At 36.9% G+C, this 23573-nt stretch overlaps 1 protein-coding gene across 1 annotated transcript in view; it reads right to left on the bottom strand.

The window, feature by feature from the left end:
• Positions 1-23573, bottom strand: part of Lrrc7 (leucine rich repeat containing 7) — a 412448-nt gene that overhangs the window by 153349 nt on the left and 235526 nt on the right. The window contains exon 7 of the mRNA XM_052178844.1: positions 5455-5518. Within this exon, the coding sequence (XP_052034804.1) occupies positions 5455-5518 (64 nt within the window). The remainder of the gene's footprint in view (positions 1-5454; positions 5519-23573) is intronic.

Raw genomic sequence — 23573 nt, 5'->3', positions numbered from 1 at the left:
TTACCAGCAACATTTCTTCAGGCTGTTGACACTAAACACTGTAAGACCATTTAGTTCCATTTGTGGTTTTCTCCACACAGCTACAAAACATATGATACCCATCAAAGACATAGTGCCAGCAGGTAAGCATTCCTCTCAACATCATCAGCTTCAGGATCTCATGATTCTTCATTTGTTCTCTTCTGTTGTATGTTAGTGGCTTTCTGGAGCTATCACTTCTATGTTCTCTCTTCCTCTTTCTCTTCTCCAGGGCATAATTAGTCAGTCTTTATCCAAAATTTCTGTGAAATAATTTATACAGTTTGTACCTCTGGTACTCCTGACCAAGGCAGACAATGATGTGCTTGCAATTACAGTAAGAGTGAGTTTCAGTTCTTAAGTTTTGTTATGTTAATAACTCTGGCAATGCCTCTGATGTGATTCAAAGTCTTAATAGTTCTCCAAATGCAGGAAAATGGGGGCATTACTAATCAGGATGTTTTAAGTTTTAAATACTTTGCCTAAAGATAAGATGGCTTGTTATATAATGATTCATTCTTATTTTGTTCTTTTAAAATAATCTTTACTTGAAGAACAATTGGTAAAATTTGATTAGATGTAGGAACCATGTTGTAATTACACATTAAGGAAATGAATAGGTACATGAGTGCTGTTTGCCTCGGGTGTGCATGCATCTTAGGTAATTAGAAATGAGCAAATCTTGCGAAACTAGGGAAGTGGAGGCACTTACTGTCATGCTTTTGTAAAATTAATTATATGGTCGAATGAATTTCAATTGCATGTGAAGACATTAAAAATGTACTCAACAATTTCAAATTTCTGTGAGAACACATTCATTGTACACACTACCCAAGTACATAGTCTATGACTGACCGTTTTAGTTATATGGATCAGGGTATATTCAATATACAGATTTTCATTAAATTTGAATATTTCATACAATCAAGTAGAGAAAATAGAAAAGAAATAAAATCCATTTGAATACTGAGATGAAAATTTTTTCTTGCTGTAATTTTCCTCTTCACTAGAGATTTGAATAGTGGTTTATAGAATACAGAATATTTTCTTTACTTTTTTATAAAGAAGTCTCATAGAGTATGAATTCTTTAATATATCAATGGGCGACTTATTTTATGAACTGTTTTTAAAAAGATTTTCTGACTTTCTTGAAATACTAGTCAAATATTGTTAGTTTTTGGATGAACTCATAAAGATGATAAATTCAGTCCACCTTTACACTGTTGGTAAAACATCAAGTCTTGGTCTTTCCTACAGATTCAACACTTTTCTTTTGCTCTTGACTTTTGTTTCTGCTTTCATTTAGTTTTTCTTTTTTTTAAATTAATCATTTTATTAGTTTATATTTCAAATGATATCCCCCTTCCCAGTTACCCCTCCACCAACCCCCCATCTCATTTTCCCTTTTCCTCCTCCTCCCCTTTGCCTCTATGAGAGTACTCCTCCACCCATTCATCTACTCCTGCTTAACCCATCTAACATGCCCCTATGCTGGGGCATCAAGCCTCCCTCCTTTCCCATTAATGTCAGATAAGGCTACATATGTATCTGGAGTCCTGGCTCCCTCCATCTGGTTGCTGGGAATTGAACTTAGGACTTCTGGAAGACTAGCCAGTGCTTTTAGGCTCCTCAAGCTCCTATATTTAACACAGAAGTGTTCAGCAGGTTCTGTTAGCAAGTGGCACATAATTTCAAAGAGTTACAAATATTCTGACAGTGATCTTTCCAGAAAGATCTAAATGCTGAAAGCATCTTAATACTGGAGAGTAGATACTATATATTTCTAAGCAGAGAGATTAAAAACATGTTTTTAAGGAATTTAAATATGTATTTAAAAAATCATTCCTTGTTGGGTTACTTTTCACGAAATGCATAAAATAAGTAGCTTGCATTTCTTGAACTTGCAGAATTTCTTGCTTATATCTTGCTTCACATCTAACAAATTTCAGCAAGAAAGAACATAAGTAGATTAGAGGGTAATTTTAAAGAGAAAAGGGCTGGAAATTATCCTAAGTTGATGAATTATAAGAATCTACAAAGTAGACAGAATAATGTATATAATTACAACTATGAACACAAGTTTAAAAAACCTGGAATTGGCAAGTGAATATATTATATGGTGATTTTTTTTTAACTATATGATTTTAAAATCTATACTGAAATGAAATCTCTATTGTACTGGTATCTAGGCAGGCACATTTTGTAAGTGGTTTATCATGTGTGCTGGGTGTTCATGAATAGATGGATATGTTTTGAAAAGAAGCTTCTGAGAGAGTTCACCTGTTCTGCCCTTCTGTCTTCTGCCATGTCAGAATACAACAGAGTCATCTTTGAAGAAGAGAGATGGACCCCAACCTAACACTGAATCCTCCAATTGTGAGAATGACTTTCCCTTGCTCATAAACTATCTACTCTAAGGCATTTTATTTCATCAACACACACACACACACACACACACACACACACACACACACACACACACAAAACTGTGGTCTGTTTATTTCAGAAATGGAAAAGTAGGTTTACATTGGAAATTCTTTTCATATATCTTACTGTCATGGTTTGAATGAAAATAGCCCTCACAGGCTCACAGGGAGTGTCCCTATTAGGAGGTGTGGCTTTGTTGGAGAAACTGGGACCTTGTTGGAGGAAGCATTTCACAGGTGGTGCGATCTGAGGTCTCAAATGTTTAAGCCAGACCCAATGGCTCTCTCTTTCTCTCTCTCTCTCTCTCTCTCTCTCTCTCTCTCTCTCTCTCTCTCTCTCTCTCTCTCTCTCTCTCTCTCTTCATTCTTCCTGGGGATCCAGATATAAAACTCTCAGCTACTTTTCTAGCACCATGTCTGTCTGCATGCCATGCTTATAATGGACTAAAGCTCTGAAATATAAGCCAGCTCCAATTAAATGCTTTCCTTTATAAGGCTTGCCGTGGTCATGGTGTCTCTTCTCAGCAATAGAAACCCTAAAACACCTAGTCATGTTTGCTGATCTAAATCTTTAAAGTATTAATTGACATTTGTCCATGTGAAAAGCTTGCAAAGTTTTAGGTGACTGAAATTCTTCAAAACAATATTTTACTGCAGATTTTCTTACATTCAAACTCTCCTAAAGTCCATGAAATATGTAAAAGTGATGCTCTTATTTTAATGGTAAGGAAGATATAGTTACAAAGTAAGATAAAGGCCTTAATTGATATCTGTGTTCTTTTTCTCTTGACATCAAGACATATGGGGTAAACAAAAGCAGGGCTCTCCCTAGAGTTTTAGCAATTAACTTTAAATCTGCCTGTATATACTTCAAGGTTATTTATCACCCTTACCAATCCCTGTCTCCACCATACATGTATTCCTTAAAAATGAAATGATTCAGGGCTAGAGAGATGGCTCATTGATTAAGGATGCTTACTGTTCTTCCAGAGGACCCAAGTTCAGTTCCCAGTACTCAGGTCAAGTAGCTTATAACTGTCTATAACTCCAGCTCCAGAGGATCTGAAAGACATTTCTGGCACTACACTTATGTGCACACACATACACACACTGAAAAAAAAAAGATCTTTAAACCATTGAGAGGAAAATGCAAGCTAGAATGCACATGTTCTCTCTTCTTTGTGCCCACACACAATAAAATGGGTGGCATAATGTGACAGATGGAAGGTCTGACATCTACCTTTCCTGGCCTTATCTCAGAGTACACATCCAGAGGATTCAGGCTGGCTGGCTATGGAACCACTCCTGGAGACTGACTGGCAAGAACAAAAATGACAGCTGAGCTGGTTTTGGAGGGAACATGGAAGGAGAACCAAGTATGGTAGTGTATTTAAGAGGGAGAGAGACAGTGCTTGGTTTCAGAGATACATGCTATAGTACATTGCTAAGTGTCCCTAGACTGAGAACCCAGCAACATCACGTGCAGCTGGCATACTGCTAGCTTCCCAGTCCAGGAGTCCTTTCTATCCAGGTCACAAAGACAAGTTATTGTGTAGGTCCATATCCCAGTAGCAGAAGGGAAGATATTTTACTGAGGGAATTTTTATTTAAAGATTGATTAAAACCTTTAATCCAGACACATAAAAGCCTACCTCTGACATTGACAATCAGCATGTAGGGCAGCATAATAATATGGTTAAAGTAAAACAGTGAGTATTCTTCATGCATAACCTTATAGCATGAATGAAAACCCTGCCATTCTACACAGGGCACTGGCTGAGAGATCTTTTGGCCCAATCTTATATACATGTTCAATTTCATTCTCACACAAGCCTTCTGAAGAAACAATCACTATAATACCCATTTTATAGATCAGGAAAATGAGGCTTAGAGATATTAATTGACTTTTCCCAAACGTGTTAACAAGGGTTGGAAAAACTGATTGATTAGTTAGAGGCCTTCATTTAACTACAGGTAAATTTGATTTTGGAGACTTGACAATGTCTAATGGGAAACTTTTGAATAAAGATGGTGTTTTTTTTTTTTTTTTTTTTTTTTTTTTTTTTACAAAGTACTTTCTGTTTGCTTTCTAATTTGATTTTGTGATTCTGATCTTTGGACATACTTGAAATAAAGCCAAAAATTGAAAATGGCCATCAGAACACTGTCAATCTTAAAGGCAGTGAATAAGGTATCAACATGTCTTCATGGGAAGGTTCTTTCATTAAAACTGGACCTTTTCATTAAAAGCTTTTATTAAAAGCTGCTGACCCTTCGGATTTACTTTCTAAATCATCACAGCAGTCTTCAAAATGAACAATGCCCTTTCTCATGTATTAGGGACCACTTCAGGTTCATTTAAATAAAGTTAAAATGACCATGTGTCAGGTGAAGATTAGCTGAGAAGAAGTACTGTGCCCTTCCTCCAGCCTTGAGCAGGGTAAATAGACTTTTAAGTGTTTGCCACAGTTGGACCTTAACGATCCAGGTAGAGTCAATTTCCTACAGAAGCAGACTGCCTGCTGAGCTTGCTTTGCAACTCAATCCAGCTGAAACAAAGGATGTGGTCTGTGGGCTTTCTCTATATAAATGAAGTGCTGACTATTAGATTTTGAGCCTTGATCAGAAATCTTTGTCTTGGCTTCATCCTTCTCTGGGGGGGTGCTCCCCCTGTCCTTTTTCATTTTTTCCAGCCTCCCTTTCAGGTACCCAGTTCAGCCAAAGCTGCTGGACAGCTAAATTGCACACTTAACATGGTTCCTCTTGCCACATAATTGGTACTAAATTGTCAACACACATCTGCTCTGATTCTGACTTTTTGTGATATGTAATACCCAGTTCCTGTGGTTTACTATAGAGTGGATCAATCAATATAACTCTTAGCTTTCACTATCTTAGTGTTTCGAAGCACACATATTTACTCATTGCTTTAATGCTTGGGGTTAGGAAGATACGACAGAAAGAATCTCCTTGAGACTATTTGACAAGTTAATGAAGCACATTTGCTTACCAGCTCACTGAATTCATTATTGCCTAGGTCAAGTCTTTCCAGCTGGGCCAGCTTGTGCATTGACCTGTAAAAGATGGAGAAGAGTAACCATGATGAGGCAGCACTTGACATATCTCTCTAAAGATAGTCTACCCACACTTGATAGATTTTTCTGACCATATCACGGACAAAAACAAAAGCAAAAACGTCAGGATATTCCTTAGCAAGAGATGAACCACAGATGCACAGAGAAAAATGTGAATGACCACCTGGGTTCAGTTCTAGAAGACCATGGTCCACAGCACTGAGCGTCCAATGCAATGTGTGATGGGGATCTAAGGACAGCTGTTTCACACACTTGGAATTTCATTAAGTATCTATACTAGAAAGCTTAGGATGGATCCACTACCACATTTTTAAGAGTCACTGCCCTGGTTCATTAATCACAAGTGGCTGAAGTCAATCATAGTAAAGGAAGTCCTTCTTCTACCTATGGCTACACCGTCAGCTTTGCTATTTCTACTTATTACAGGAGCTTCTGTTACAGATAGAATATTTTTATTGACCCTGAAATATCCTGCATTGGGGCTGCAATAGTGCCGAGCTATTGTAAGACTCTGGACTAAGAATTTGCTTCAAAGGCATTTTAGAAAACCCCTACTACAGTAAGCATTTCTCAAATCCTTCCTAAATAAACATATGACATTATAAAATATAGTGATTTTTAAAAAAATAATTTATCCCCAATCTCAGCATACACAAAAGCTCTTGAAATTTCAGAAACAATAATCTTAGAAATTTTGGTTCATTCTTAACAAAACTATTAGGTCTAAATATTAACTATTATTCACTAAATATAACTATTAAGTGAAAATATACTACAAGTTAGACTCAAACAGTGTGTGTTTTTCCCATGACCACATTATTGAGAGATTATTATTCACTAATTAAGGGTATAGTAATAAATAAAGCTGATTTTTTTTCACCAAAAGGCTTTATAGCTAGTTGGAAGAGAATGGCAGTAGGCAAAACAATTAACTAAAATACAATAATATGTTAGGTTAAAGGTGCTACAGTGAAACTTAGTGTCAGTGGACAAGAAGGAGACTTTTTTCAGGAATTATATTTTCAATAAGGTGATCAAGTTAGCCTTTATCAAGATGAGATTCCTCAAGAATGTTAAGTATTTTGATTTCCTTTTGTCTTCCAAATCCATGAACATGAAAGGCATTGCTCACATTACAAACAGCCCACAATCTTGAGCTGTTTAGCTCTGACACAATTGGATGAATTCCATAGAAAGGGCATTTAAAAGTTGCTAGATACACAGAGTAGTACTCTTTTAGCCTTGAGAACATGTTTAGAAAATAAAACTTAACTGAGATTTTGATTAGAGTAGTTGATCAGGCTATATGAAGATTGGGGGAACGTAGCAGTGAAATGTTAAGAAGATAGTTCACAAAAAATAAGACGTAAGAAATATAGCCACAAAGTCACATGTTCAGTCACAAACCCTAAGTTTTAGTCTAAAGGCAACACAAAGCTTTACTATTTTTGTAGTAAGAAGTTCTTTGAGTTTTACTTCAGACCCTCACTTTGGAATCATTATATATTGTAGGAAAGAAGAAAAGGCAGTAATAGCATGAAGCCACATAAACAAGTGTCCTGGGATCTATGATTGGGCTGGAAACAGAACATTGTGAGCTGGATACCATGGTGACATAGACAATATGCTCTGGAGAGAAGTGTGACTTCATGACTCATTTGATAGAGTGTAGCGTTTGGTTAAGACTGAACAAAACATTTCAAAAGTGGTAGCTCATGACTAGAATCAGAAAAGGCTAACAGCCAGAATCAAGGCTCCTATTCTCCCTAACAAAAGAAGCTGAACTAAATATGAACTAATATGCACCGTAAAGTGCCAGAATATATTGGTGAGTAAAATTATACAGTATAAACAATAGTGTAGAATGTATGTTATACATGTAAACAACTATGCATATGACTGAACACATTTCAATTATGATTCTGTGTAGATGCTTCAGTCAGGAACAGAAAACACCAATTTTTGATTTATTATTTATATAACCATTCATGTTCATTTGCTTTGTACAACTTACATATATTTACAAATTTATAAATACACAATAGAGTTCCTTGTTACATTGAAATAATAATGTAAATTAATTAACATTAATTTAATTAAAAAATGTAATTTAAGTAAAAAATGTGGAAATTTATTGAAGACAGTTCAAGAATAGTAAAAATTTATATTATTGTCTATTTAAAAGATAATAGAATATTTGTGAATTGATGTAGAGGTTTTTACTTAAAGAATTAAGTCGACATCTTTAGTCATCAGGGACATACAAAACAAAACTACTTTGAATTTAATCTTACCAGTAAAAATGACCAAGATAAATAAAACAAATGACAGATCATGCTGGCAAGGATATGGGGAAAGGAGAACGCCCATCTATTGCTGTCAGGAGTGCAAACTTGTGCAGTGACTATGGAAAGCAATGTGGTGACTTCCCAGGATGCTGGGAATAGATCTATGTCATGATCCAGCTATACTACTCTTGGGCCCTTCTTGCTCAACCATGTTCATTGCTGCTCTATTCATAATAGCCAGAAACTGAAAACAGTCTAGATGTTCATCAACAGATGAATGGATAGTAAAAATGTGGTAAGTTCACACAATGGAATATTATTCAGATGCTAAAAAAAGTGGAATCATGAATTTTGCAGGTAAAGAGAATCAGGAAAAAATACCATGAGTAAGGTAACTCATACTCCAAATGACAAATATATGTACTCTCTTATATGTAGGTGTTAGCTTTTCAACATGCAACAGGCAGCTACTATCTGAATAACCATAGGAGTTTGGTATACAGTAAGGGACAGGGGAGGGAAAGAAACTCTTAAGGTAGTGGAAATAGAATTTATAGTCATAGAGAGAGAATTTGGGGGCATTGGAATGGAAAGATTAAAAGGCAAAGGGAAAGGGAAAGGGGGAAAGAAAGAGAATATGTGGAGGGATAACTCACACTAAGGGCCATCTGAAGGTTACACATAAACTTACTGCAGAAGAAGACAAATATTGTGCATATTCTCTATTGCCCAGATATGTGTATTTGTTATTAGTTCATTGGTAAGTGGTTAATCACAGAGGTTAGTTGTGGAGTAAGAGAATAGATGTGGGATGGGAAGAAATAGAATAGATAGTTATGAAGGGGTGGGGAGACTAGAGTAGAAGGATTAAATGGAGGAAAGAAGAGGAGGTAAGGGAGAAAATATAAGGGGACAACTAACAACAAGTGCATTTTAGGGGTCATATAGAAACCTACTACTATAGAAGCTCCTTAAATATTTACATATATCAAAGAAGTCAAAATGGAGTCACCAAATAATGGGGGAGACAAAGGCCCAACTAGAGATATTTTGTAATCAAGTGAAACTTCGAGTGCCACGGACAGATTACATCTAATTGAGTTGTTGGTGAAAGGAACTCTGTGGAAACCCTCAAACAACGCAGGCTATTGCTAAGATTATTTGTTCTTCTTCACACACTGATGGTAAGTAAGTTCCTATTGCTGAAGACAAAACTTACATATCTAATTTAACAGGGAGAAGTAAAGCCTGTTCTTTTTTTTTTTTTGATGGTGAATTTTTTTTATTCAATATATATTTTTATTTACATTTCAAATGATTTCCCCTTTTTGGGCCCCCAATCCCAGAAAGTCACATACGCCCCCTTCTCTCCCCCTGTTCTTAAATAGGGCCTTCCCCCCTATTGTCTAGTATTCATGGTACTTAAAGATACTTTGCACCAACTTAGCTACAAATCCTACAATCCACAATATTAAACTATTAATACACAATATTAATACTATTTATGTATAGTATTCTGGTACATTAGTGGCATGAATGTATGTGTAATTAACCTTACCTCATTGCATTTAAGAGCCACTCCATGAGATGGAACTCATTTGGATAAATTTCTGACACCACTTGGTAGCCAAAAAATTGAGACTAAATAGGCCCAGGGCCTACAGGGAAACCAAATACTATTGTCCTGCTAGAAGAATGTAACAATAAAATTGACTCCTAATGACATTGTTTCATGCATCTATAAGTGTGTTCTCAGCCATCATCAGAGAAAGTTACCCTTGCAGTAAACAGTGACAAATACAGTGACCCACAACTGGACAATGTACAGAGAATAAAAGGCCTTGGAGTACTCAATTTTAAATGGGATTTCTTCATCAAACCTCTTCTCTCATTAATAAAAATACAGGTTTTTCTTTATTTCTTACTTAAACAAAATCCCAAAGTAAATGAGTAAAAAATTCTTGTATTTATTACACATAAGAATGTATAGACAGTTGCTAGCTATGCACGTGTGTTTGTGTTTTTTTGTTACATATTGTTAGGTTTCATTGTACATATTGCTGACATTTTTTCAAGTATATCATGTATTTTCTTTCTTGTTTCCCCTCAGTCCCTCCTTTTACTCTTTTCATGTCCTTTATCCTATGTGTGCTGGGTGTTAATCATTCTGTCAAATTGTCCCCACATTTCTTATTTAGATGAGCACATGCAGTAAGTATGACTCCATTGCAAGCATACAGGACTGGTGACATTTCCATGGAAGCAGTCCTCTGTGAGCTTTCATTCGATTATTTCTTTTTGGCAGGTGCCATGTTGGGCAGCAGAGTTGCCACAGTCTCTAAGATGTAGGTTTCTCAAACTTGTCATTACTGGTGTTTTGTTGAGATGGCTTCTTCTCTGACATAGGGGCTATCAAGTGTGTAGTGGGAGTTTTAGCACACCCTACACAGCCTCTTCTCTAAAGGGCTCATTTTCTAAATGGGAATGACCTTTAAGTGAGTAACTGCTTCCCAGAGCGATAACTGTGAGGAAAAGAATGTGTATAGATTGCCACAGGAGGTTGGAAGAACTAAAGACTCAGTAATTAGGAATAATGTCAGGAAGCAGAGACATTTCCATTGGGGTTTGAAGAGTTTGTTGTATGAATCATATATATTTGCACATCTGAAAAGAAACAATGAAAAAAAAAAACAAAGGAGAACTACTAGAGGACAGAAAGAACTCCATACTTCTGAATTTGTACCTTGAATAACAGTACATATAATATGGACACATGTCTTCAAGAGAGATGAAAGATTTTGGCCAAAGGTGAGGAAATTCTTGTGGGAGCTGGTGCTAAGAGTTCAGTATCTTTTGCTATAGATGGAAAAGGAGTTGTCTGGGAGCAGTTCTCAGTTCCTGGCAACTTGTATGGGAAGCCCTCCCTGACCAGGCATCAGTAGTACCGAACAGCTGTCTCTATAGACATGGCCAGATGGCCACCGCTTTCCCTGGTATGAGGAAAGAACAGCTGATCTCTACTATCTGCTTTGCATTTCAGTCTCTGATGCACTGTGAAGAGGAGGCAGACATGCACCTTTATGTCACTGGCTCTTCGAAGTGATAACAGTTGCACATAAAGGCAAACACTCCTTGGGAGTTAGCTCAGTTTAAGGGATTGTAAGCCATCATTTTCTGAAAATTTCATAGGATCTAATAGACATTGTAGGAGTTCTAAAAGATTTTAGATGGCCAGGATGTTTTTGAGACATGGATTTGACTTTCTTGGAAGTCACTATGTAGACAGGCTGGTCTTGAACTTTCAGAGAGCTCTCTGCCTGTCTCTCAAGTGCTGGTACAAAATGCATGAACCACCATACCTGGCTAGAGATAGATTTTGTATTGGTGGGAATTCTCAGATAAAAATACACAAATGCTCACAGTGGCTCTCCACCAGATGGGAAGAGATTATTTCCTGTTTACTTGATATGGAACATTTTTCTCTGCTTGTTATTTGTTAGACTAGGAACACATTTTGCTAGAGGTTCTGGTAGTTCATGGTTTATCTCAGACTTAATTTCACCACAGTCCAGAGACTCACAAGCACACACACTTCATGAAAACATGAGCGTACTGAGGATACTGAAACTATTAGTACCCTGTCACTTGCCATGTCTCACTAGTCATGTCTGACTCTACCTCAGGGCCCATGTTCACTTCAGGTCCTTGTGAATGTGATTGTGTTGAACATCAGTTATTGACTTGGCTCCCATGATGCTCCCCAAGAGATAAACTTGTTCTTCTCTCTGGAACTGGGCATAGAAACCCGACTGTAGAGAAATATACTGCCTTAGGAGAAAAGAACAGGTGATGTATCAGCACAGCAGAGGAAATGCAAGATAGAACTGGCTTCAATTGCAGCCTCTGTTCCCAGCCCAGGCAAGAACCTGAACCTTGTTTTGTTTACCCTGACCATTATTTAAATGACAAATACTTAATTTTAATGAAAAAATGCAGTCTCTAGCTCACTATAGTCTACACCAGGGGTCAGCAAATATGTTCTGTAAAGGGCTAGATAGGCAAATGTTGCAGACACTGGGGCCCATGTGATCTCTGTCTCAATCTCTCTAATCCACTATTATAGAGAAAAGTTGCCATAGTTGTATGTTCTAATAAATCTCGCTCTTTCTATCTGTCTGTCTGTCTGTCTGTCTATTATCTATCTATCCGTCTGCCTATCTATGTATCTATGTATCTATATATCTATGTATCTATCTATGTATCTATCTATGTATCTATCTATGTATCTATGTATCTATGTATCTATGTATCTATGTATCTATCTATCTATCTATCTATCTATCTATCTATCTATCTATCTATCTATCTATCATCTATCACCTATTCATCCTCTGTCTGTCTGCATACCTGTCTATTGTCTGTCTAGTCTTATTTTATATGTATGTGTGTTTGGTCTGAATGTATGTCCGTGTACTACATCCATGCCTGGTGCCTATAGAGGACAGGAGGGGCCCTAGGATGATCCCCTGGCACTGGGTTTACATGTGATTATGACCTTCCATGTCAGTGTTAGGTCGTGAACCTGCAAAAGCAAGTCTTGTCTGCAAGAACAACAAATGTTTTTCACCCTTGAGTAATCTCTCCAGCCCAACAATAAAGCTTTATTTATAAAAACAGGTTGGCCAAAGTTTCCATCACTTGGTGCACAGTCTTTAACATCTGACATATAGAAAACAATACAGGTTTTGACTACAAGCCCAGCCCCTAAGAACAGTGAAGATTTCAGATGCTTCACAAAGGGCAGATAAACGAAAAGCTAAGAATACATTTTGTTAGTATGCTTTCCTTAGATAATTATAGTAAGTGCTTTTGAAATAGTCATTTCTTGTACACGTTGCTGGCATCTGCGACACTGGCTTTCAATGAGCACTGTCCTTTGGCTGTGCTTATTAAAGTCAAGTGTGTCCTGCAATGCTATCACTTTGCAGCATTTATCCACTTCAAACATTCCAGCTGGCGTAGGATGGAAGACAATGCAATATTTCCACGGTCTGTGGCACTGATGGAATAGTGCAATCTATGATTTTCTTTTCATTTTGTTCAGAGGTTTTCTCTGTTCAGACATACAATTACCTCTGAGCTGTATGAAGTTGGCAGGACTGCAGCTTCCTCTGGATCCCCAGTGAGTCACTTGGTTACTGACTTACAGGATTCTGTGAGATTTTGGCATGGGCTTTTTCCTTCCAGCTTTAACTTGTCCTTGAAGTGTGCACACTTTCTCTAGTTACTAGCTATTTGTGGCACAAAGGCTGGGAAACTCAACGTTGATTTCCAGCGCTTCTCTATCAGAATTTTAGAGATGGTCCTTTGCACTTCACCTGAACTGTACACTAAGTGGATAGAGACACATTTTATATTTTTTTAGCTGCCAGTTTTATCTGTTCATGCTTTGCTCTTGGTAACAATGTGTGCATTTAAGGAACCCCATATCATACAGGATTTTATTGTTCTTATTATAGCACACACATGAAAGTCTAAAAAGTCCAGGAATTAACATTATTTGAAAATACAGCTACTGGCCAATGAGATAGCTTAGTGGGAAGGATGCTTTGCCTTGCAGCCAAAGTTTAATCCCTGTATACCAGGTGCCAGGAGAGAACCAACTCCTATGGTTGTCTTCTGATCTCCACATGTATACATACTTGCACACACACACAAATAAAAAATGGGTAATTACTAGTATATCTTATTATGAAATAAGGTCTAATGCTACAAACCTGGAAACAACATAAATTTAGTTTCTGATGGCAAATAAAATATAATTTCCACCCTCAAATGTTGAAAAAAAATCATGTGTGTGTATATGTGTGTGTGTGTGTGTGTGTGTGTTATTTCCCTAAACATGCAAAATAGTCAAACTGTCTTCTGGTATCTTCCAGAAAGAGGATTTGAGGCAAATTGAATATCTTCTTTTTCCCCCCAACGAATATTTGAAAGATCTATTTTTTGACCAGGCTTCTAAACGTTTATTCATTATGATGCATCTCTTTGTAGACTTTGAACTATAACAGACAATTAGACTCTGTAATTTCTACTGAGTTGTTTCCCATTTTGAGTGTCTTCATATTTTTATTTTTAATATTAAAACTTGACATTTAAGAGTTTAGTTGACTTTATTTATTTTTTTTATTGGAAATGCTTTCTTTCCTGTAATGACTCATCTCAAGTTTAATGAAATATTCTGTAAGAAGTATCAAATCCACAAGTAAGCTGCCAAGGGCCCTTCCACTTGATGTAGCAGAGTGTACTTGGCTGAAATAGAAAGATTAGATTATGAAAGTATGCCTTCAGAAGAGCAGCTGTCTACAGGTAAATCCAGGATCACTGCTTTATCTCATTAGGCTGAGGACAATCTTGCATTTTGTTGCTGCTCTTTAGTTTTCTTTGGTTTATAACCTGAACCAATTATTCATTCACCCCGCACACAAATTTTTCCACTAGCAAATTGTAGCTCTTGATACAGAGAAAGTAATCAAGCAAGCTTGCAAGACCTGCTGGGCTTCTGGGCTAGGGGTGCTATGTAATCAAGAACTTTGACTATTATCTCCAGAGCCCAGCTTCAGTAATTACATCTTCTGCAACACACTATAGCAGCATATCAAAAGGTTGCGGGTGCTGTAATAAGCTACAAATGCATCAGCTTTCACTAGAAGATGCTGCAGTTTCCATTATTCTTTCACAAAGAGGTTTGGGTTCTACTGAACAATCTTAAGCAGAATTGCCATTTAGAATGACCTCAGAAAACTGTACAGGGAACAACAGCAAATTTTCTCTCCCATGGACTTCTGCCACATGCACCCTTGGTTGTGTAGAGCCTTGTGTGAAAGGCCAGATTCAATGTTTCTGGGCTAAACTTCATAGAAACCTTTTTCATTTGTATTTGGGTTTTCTTATGTTAATCCTCATATACTTCATATAGGTCAATTACTGATGCTATGAATAAACAAAGTCCAATCCAACGACTAAGAAAAGGGAGAATTATCGCTTGAGACACTAAGTGAAGGTTTTGAAAATCCCACCCAGCCAGCAACAGTGGTTTCCTCTTTCATTCTTGCCAGTAAATATGTCCAACATCACAGACAGAAAGTGAACACTGTATACAGACAGGCTTTCTGGTTGTAGTGACTCCAAAGGAAGAAAGCCAGGCAGACAGAGATGGAGCAGGAAGACAAGAACCATACAACTGACCCAATTCAGGGATGCTTTTTTTGAAAGTTCATGTTGAGAAACAATTTACTCACTATTTCAAAGTCTGCTTTTATTCAGAATTAGGTTATTTTAGCTGAAAGCATGTTTCCTAACATATGTGTCTACTAAACAAGTAGGAACCTCATTGAGTGTACCTAGTGTTGGAGACAGGACGAAAACAAAAGTCACACCACAGGGTCAGATGTACCACACATTAAAAAGAAGATCCTGCTTTCAGTGACATATTTTAATAAATGTTAGTCAAAATAAGTCAATGAAAAGAAAAATAATTTAAAAATTTATCATATAGAAATTCTCTGTAATATATACAAATTGAAATACTATGAAAAATGTTTAACTAAATTAAAAGCAGTGTGGATTACTTACTAATTCAGTATAAAACATGCCCTTAGGATCATGGAAAATAAAGTTTTTTAAGTAAGAAATTGAAAGAGTGCAAAGTATTCACACATCTTTTAAGTATAAGCTTATAAGAACACATTTTGATTAATTGCTCACTTATTTTTTCTTCCCACATTGGAATTGTAAGTATTATAGATTCTCATTTTAAAATACACTTTTATCCACAGGGTCCCTAATGGAGGAGCTAGAGGAAGGACCCAAGGAGCTGAAGGGGTTTGCAACCCCATAGGAGGAACAACAATATAAGACACCCAGTATCCTCAGAGCTCCCAGGGACTAAACCACCAACCAGTGAGTACACATGGAGGGACCCATGACTCCAGCTGCATAGATATCAGAGGATGGCCTTGTCAGACATCAATGAGAGGGGAGGCCATTGGTTCTGTGAAGGTTCCTTGCCCCAGTGTAGGGGAATGCCAGGACAGGGAAGCAGGGAGTGGGTAGGTTAGTGAGCAGGAGGAGGAGGGATGGGATAAGGGTTTTTTGGAGGGGAAACAAGGAAAGGGGATAATGTGAAATGTAAACAAAATATCTAATAAAAATGGTGACATGGATAAAAAAGAAATTCTGGAAGCAACACACACACACACACACACATATACAATATACTTTTATCAAGTATTCTTTGTATTTACACATGAGTTCTAGTATTTTATACAACTGTTTTTCAGTAACTATTTCTTTGATTCTAAATATAGTTTCTTTACATCGTATGTCTTTATAGATTTTGAAATTTAGATGTTAGTGTTTTCAAACATACATTGTTTCCCATTTACATTTATTATATTGTCAAAGAAAATGAAAAATTTTTTCATTTGATTATTTTTAATATGTATCTGATCCAGATTCAGCTGTTTTTGACTTATTCAGCCCTTTCGTGCAAAACATTCACTGAGGTTCTCTTCTTACCATCTGGATGCTAAAACTTTCATTATGAGTATACTTGTTAATAGTATCTACTATACAGAGAAGTAAAATTAGATTTTATTCCAAAATTGAAGTGACACCTGTATTTCATTTTGTTTACAATGGCAACTTGAGAATGAATTTCACTTAGGGTAATTTTCAATTGTCCATAACTAGGTTTAATTTTTCCAGTGGATATAATATGGCATGAAGATTATAATACTAAAATATGATTATAACATCCACTACTTAACAGTTTTGACATAAAATATAGCAGGATAGCTATCAAGAATAATTGACTGTATTCTAAAAAATATAAATGGGCAAGAAATCTACTTGACCTGAGAAAACTGTGAACATACTTCATTAGAAAGCTAACTTTGTCTCAAAAATGTAAAAGATACTGATATCCAATTACATCATTTCTTATGTAATTACATCTGGATAAAGTAAATCTCGTTTTTAAATAGTCATAATATGTACCACAGTTTCTCAGTACAAGTTGTATTCTTAAGCAAAATTCAACTGAGGAAAGATTAACTTTGTTCAAGAGAACAAAATTTGGTAATTGTCAAAGAGGAACTGAGGACAAATACAAGTCCACTATTTAAGTTCTTTGCCTTCATTCCACAATGATGTATCACTTCATTTATTAAATCCTCTATAAATTAAGCTTTCATTTTCAGCCAAATATTTTTTCTCTACTTTAGCTGACTTCTTTGTATACTTAGATGATAGGCACTATAATATAGCTGCAGTTTTCAGGTAACTCTAAGCATCATGAAATTCTTATTAAAAAACAACAACAACAAAAAAAACCAAACTCCTGTTTAACAATAAGTATGGTGGCTTAAAGCTTTAGCTTGCATGACATCACAATCCTAGCAGAGCAAATTTGGTATAATCCCAGCTCTGGATCTTATGTAGGAGATCTAGTAAATTCAGAAATAAAGTGATCATGAAATGTCTTTTTTTTTACTCGATATATTATTTATTTATATTTCAAGTGATTTTCCCTTTCCTGGGTCCCCACTCCCCAAAAGTTCCATGAGCCCTCTTCCCTCCCCCTGTTCCCCAATCCACCCCTTCCCACTTCCCTGTCCTGGTATTCCCCTACACTGCTGCACTGAGCCTTTCCAGGACCAGGGTCCACTGCTTCCTTCTTCTTGAGCATCAGTTGATATGTGAATTGTGTCTTGGGTATTCCAAGTTTCTAGGCTAATATCCGTTTATCAGTGAGTGGATGCAAACCATGAGTGTTCTTTTGAGACTGGGTTACCTCACTTAGGATGATGTTATCCAGTTCCATCCATTTGTCTAAGAATTTCATGAATTCATTGTTTCTAATGGCTGAATAGTACTCCGTTGTATATATAAACCATATTTTCTGTATCCATTCCTCTGTTGAGGGACGTCTGGATTCTTTCCAGCTTCTGGCTATTATAAATAGGGCTGCTATGAACATAATGGAGCATGTATCATTATTACATACTGGGGAATCCTATGGGTATATGCCCAGGAGTGGTATAGTGGGGTCCTCTGGAAGTATCATTCCAAGTTTTTTGAGGAACCGCCAAACTGATTTTCAGAGTGGTAGTAACAGCTTGCAACCCCACCAGCATTGGAGGAATGCTCCTCTTTCTTCACATCCTCTCCAGCACTTGTTTTCTCCTGACCTTTTGATCTTAGCCATTCTGACTGGTGTGAGGTGAAATCTCAGGGTTGTTTTTATTTGCATTCCCTGCTGAATAAGGATGTTGAATATTTCATTAGTTGCTTCTCCACCATTCGATATTCCTCAGGTGAAAATTCTTTGTCTTTCTCTGTACCCTATTTTTTTAAGGGGGCTGTTGGCTCTGTGGAGTCTACCTTCTTGAGTTCTTTATATCTTGGATATAAGCCCTCTGTCAGATGTAGGGTTGGTAAAGATATTTTCCAAATTTGTTGGTTGACATTTTTTCCTTTTGACAATGTCCTTTACCTTACAGAAACTTTGTAGTTCTATGAGGTCCCATTTGTCAATTCTTGATCTTAGAGCATAAGCTATTGGTGTTCTGTTGAGGAAATTTTCCCCTGTGCCCATATCCTCAAGGGTCTTCCCCAGTTTCTATTCTATTAGTTTCAGTGTGTCTGGTTTTATGTGGAAGTTCTTGATCTACTTGGACTTGAGCTTAGTAAAAGGAGATATGAATGGATCAATTTGCATTCCTTTGCATCCTGACCTTTAGTTGAACCAGCACCATTTGTTGAAAAGGTTATCTTTTTTCCACTGGTTGGTTGTAGCTCTTTTGTCAAAGATTAAGTGACCACAATTCTGTGGGTTCATTTCCAGGTCTTCAATTCTATTCTATTGATCTACTTGCCTGTCATTGTACCAATACCATGCAGTTTTAAACACAATTGCTCTGTAGTATTGCTTGAGGTTGGGGATACTGATTCCCCCAAAAGTTCTATTACTGTTGAGGATAGTTTTAGTTATCCTGGGTTTATTGTTATTCCAGATGAATTTGAGAATTGCTCTTTCTAAGTCTATGAAGAATTGAGTTGGGATTTTGATGGGGATTGCATTGAATCTTGCTTTTGGCAAGATGGCCACTTTTACTATATTAATCCTGCCAATCAAAGAGCATGGATGATTTTTCCATCTTCTGAGGTCTTCTTCGATTTCTTTCTTCAAAGACTTGAAGTTCCTGTCACACAGATCTTTCACTTGTTTGGTTAGAGTCACACCAAGATACTGTATATTGTTTGTGGCTATTGTGAAAGGTGTCATTTCCCTAATTTCTTTCTCAGCCTGTTTATCCTTTGAGTATAGGAAGGCTACTGATTTGCTTGAGTTAATTTTATATCCAGCCACTTTGCTGAAGTTATTTATCAGCTGTAGGAGTTCTCTGGTGGAGTTTTCTGGGTTGTATAAGTATACTATCATATCATCTGCAAATAGTGATAGTTTGACTTCTTCCTTTCCAATTTGTTTTTTTAATTATATATTTTTATTTTCTATATTCTTTGTTTACATTCCAAATGATTTCCCCTTTCCCAGTTCCCCCCTCCCCATATGTCCCATAAACCTTCTTCTCTCGACTCATTCTCCAATCACCTCTTTCATTTTTCTCTGTCCTGATACTCCCCCCCCCCCCCAATGCTAGATCAATCCTTTCCAGGATCAGGACCCTCTCCTTCCTTCTTCATGGGAGTCATTTGTCATGCTAATTGTGCCTTGGGTATTCAGAGCTTCTGGGCTAATTAATATCCAATTATTAGAGATTGCATTCCATGTGTATTCTTTTGTGATTTGGTTACCTCACTTAGGTATATTTCCAGATCCAACCATTTGCCTAAAATTTTCTTGAATTCGTTGTTTTTAATTGCTGAGTAGTATTCCATTGTGTAAATATACCACATTTTCTGTATCCATTCCTCCATTGGGAGACATCTGGGTTCTTTCCAGCTTCTGGCTATTATAAATAAGGCTGCTATGAACATAATGGAGCATGTGTCTTTATTGCATGCCAGGGAATCCTTTGGGTATATGCCCAGGAGAGGTATAACAGGGTCCTCTGGAAGTGTCATGTGCAGTTTTCTGAGGAACCGCCAGACTGATTTCCATACTGGTTATACCATCTTACAACCCCACCAGCAGTGAAGGAGTGTTCCTCTTTCTCCACATCCTCACCAACGCCTGCTGTCTCCTGAGTTTTTAACTTTAGCCATTCTGACTGGTGTGAGGTGAAATCTCAGGGTTGTTTTGATTTGCATTTCCCTAATGACTAATGATGTTAAGCATTTCTTAAGGTGCTTCTTGGCTATCTGAATTTCTTCAGGTGAAAATTCTTTGTTTATATCTGTACCCCATTTTTTAATAGGGTTATTTGGTTCCCCGGGGTCTAACTTCTTGAGTTCTTTGTATATATTGGACATTAGCCCTCTATCAGATGTAGGGTTGATGAAAATCTTTTCCCAATTTGTTGGTTGCCAATTTGTCCTTTTGACAGTGTCCTTTGCCTTACAGAAACTTTGTAATTTTATGAGGTCCCATTTGTTAATCCTGCCAATCCACGAACATGGAAGATTTTTCCATTTTTGGAGGTCTTCTTCGACTTCCTTCTTCAGAGATCTGAAGTTCTTGTCATGTAGGTCTTTCACTTGTTTGGTTAGAGTGACCCCAAGATACTTTTTGCTGTTTGTGGCTATCGTGAAGGGGGTCATTTCCCTAATTTCTTCCTCAGTCTGCTTATCCTTTGAGTATAGAAAGGCTAATGATTTGCTGGAGTTGATTTTGTAACCAGTCACTTTGCTGAAGTTGTTTATCAGCTGTAGGAGTTCTCTGGTAGAGTTTTTTGGGTCACTTAAGTATACTATCATATCATCTGCAAATAGTGATAATTTTACTTCTTCCTTTCCAATTTGCATCCCTTTTGACCTCCTTATGTTGTCTAATTGCTCTAGCTAGAACTTCAAGTACTATATTGAAAAGATATGGAGAGAGAGGACAGCCTTGTCTAGTCCCTGATTCTAGTGGGATTGCTTCAAGTTTCTATTTAGTTTGATGTTGGCTACCGGTTTGCTCTATATTGCTTTATGTTTAGGTATGGGCCTTGAATTCCTGTTCTTTCCAATACTTTTAGCATGAAAGGATGCTGAATTTTATCACATGCCTTTTCAGCATCTAATGAAATGATCATATGGTTTTTTTCTTTGAGTTTGTTTATGTAGTGGATTGCATTGATGGATTTCCTTATATTGAACCATCCCTGCATCCCTGGGATGAAGCCTACTTGATCATGGTGGATGATCACTTTAATGTGTTCTTGGATTCGATTGACAAGAATTATATTAAGTATTTTTGCATCGATATTCATAAGGGAAATTGGCCTGAAATTCTCTTTCTTTGTTGGATCTTTGTGTGGTTTCGGTATCAGTGTGATTGTGGCTTCATAGAACGAGGTGGGTAGTGTTCCTTCTGTTTCTATTTTGTGGAATAGTTTGAAGAGTATTGGTGTTAGGTCTTCTCTGAAGGTCTGATAGAATACTGCACTAAAGTCATCTGGCCCCAAGCTTTTTTTGGTTGGGAGACTTTCTATGACCCCTTTTATTTCTTTAGTGGTTATGTGACTGTTTAGATGATCTAGTTGATCCTGATTTAATTTTGGTGTCTGATATCTGTTTAGGAAACTGTCCATTTCCTTCAGATTATCCAGTTGTGTTGAGTATAGGCTTTTGTAGTAGGATCTAATGATTTTTTTGACTTTTCTCAGTTTCTGTTGTTATATCTCCCTTTTCATTTCTAATTTTGTTAATCTGGATACTGACTCTGTGCCCTTTGGTTAGTCAGGCTAATGGTTTATCTATCTTGTTGATTTTCTCAAAGAACTAGCTCCTGGTTTTGTTGATTCTTTGTATGGTTCTCTTTGTTTCTACTTGATTGATTTCAGCCCTGAGTTTTATGATTTCCTGCCTTCTACTCCTCCTGAGTGAAATAGCTTCTTTTTGTTCCAGGGCTTTCAGGTGTGTCATTAAGCTGCTAGTGTATGCTCTTTCCAGTTTCTTTTTGGAGGCACTCAGGGTTATGAGTTTTCCTCTTAGCACTGCTTTCATTGTGTCCCATAGATTTGGGTATGTTGTGTCTTCATTTTCATTTGATTTCTTTCTTTATTTCTTCCTTGACCAAGGTATAATTGAGTAGAATATTGTTCAGTTTCCAGGTGTATATGGGCTTTCTGTTGTTTTTGTTGCTATTGAAGACCACTTTTACTCCATAGTGATCTGATGGGAGGCATGGGATTATTTTGATCTTTTTATAGTTGTTGAGGTCTGTCTTGTGATCAATTATATGATCGATTTTGGAGAAGGTACCATGAGGTGCTGAGAAAAAGCTATATTATTTTGCTTTAGGATAAAATGTTCTATATATATTTGCTAAATCTAATTGGTCTAAAGCTTCAATTAGTTTCACTGTGTCCCTGTTCAGTTTCTGTTTTCCTGATTGGTCCATTGAGGAAAGTGCAGTGTTGAAGTCACCCACAATTATTCTTAGGTGCAATGTTGAGCTTTAGTAAAGTTTCTTTTATGAATGAGGGTGCCCTTGCATTTGGAGCATAGATGTTCAGGATTGAGAGTTCTTCTTGGTGTATTTTTCCTTTGACCAACAAGAAGTGTCCCTTAGAGTCTCTTTTGATGACTTTCGGTTGAAAGTCAATTTTATCTGATATTAGAATGGCTACTCCAGCTTGTTTCCTGAGACCATTTGCTTGTAAAATTGTCTTCCAGCCTTTTACTCTAAGGTAGTGTTTGTCTTTGACACTGAGGTGTGTTTCCTGTATGCAGCAAAATGTAGGGTCCTGTTTACGTATACAGTCTGTTAGTCTATGTCTTTTTATTGGGGCATTGAGCCCATTGATGCTAGATATTAAAGAATAGTGATTATTACTTCCTGTCATTTTTGATGTTATTTTTTAAATTTGATTGGTTATCTTCTTTTGGGTTTGATGAAAGAAGGTTACTATCTTGCTTTTTCCAGGGTGAAGTTTCCCTCCTGGTATTGGTGTTTTCCTCCTATTTTCCTTTGTAGGGCTGGGTTTGTGGAAAGATATTGGGTAAACTTGGTTTTGTCATGGAATATCTTAGTTTCTCTATCTATGGTGATTGAGAGTTTTGCTGGGTATAGTAGTTTTGACTGGCATTTATGTTCTCTTAGAGTCTGCATGAGATCTGCCCAGGATCTTCTAGCTTTCATAGCCTCTGGTGAGAAATCTGGTGTGATTCTGATAGGTCTTCTTTTTTATGTTACTTGGCCTTTTTCTCTTACTGCCTTTAATATTCTTTCTTTGTTTAGTACATTTGGGGTTTTGATTGTGATGTGACGGGAGGTATTTCTGTTCTGTTCCAGTATGTTTGGAGTTCTTTAGGCTTCTTGTATATTCATGGGCATCTCTCTCTTTAGGTTAGGGAAGTTTTCTTCCATAATTTTATTGAAGATATTTGCTGGCCCTTTAAGCTGTAAATCTTCATTCTCATCTATGCCTATAATCCTTAGGTTTGGTCTTCTCATTGTGTCTTGGATTTCCTGGATGTTTTGGGTTACAAGCTTTTTGCATTTTGCATTTTCTTTAACTGTTGAGTCCATGGTTTCTATGGTATCTTCAGCATCTGAGATTCTTTCTTCTATC

Source organism: Apodemus sylvaticus, chromosome 4 (assembly GCF_947179515.1).
Source record: "Apodemus sylvaticus chromosome 4, mApoSyl1.1, whole genome shotgun sequence".
In the NCBI taxonomy this organism is placed as follows: Eukaryota; Metazoa; Chordata; class Mammalia; order Rodentia; family Muridae; genus Apodemus; species Apodemus sylvaticus.
This window is presented reverse-complemented; position numbering and strand designations above follow the sequence as displayed.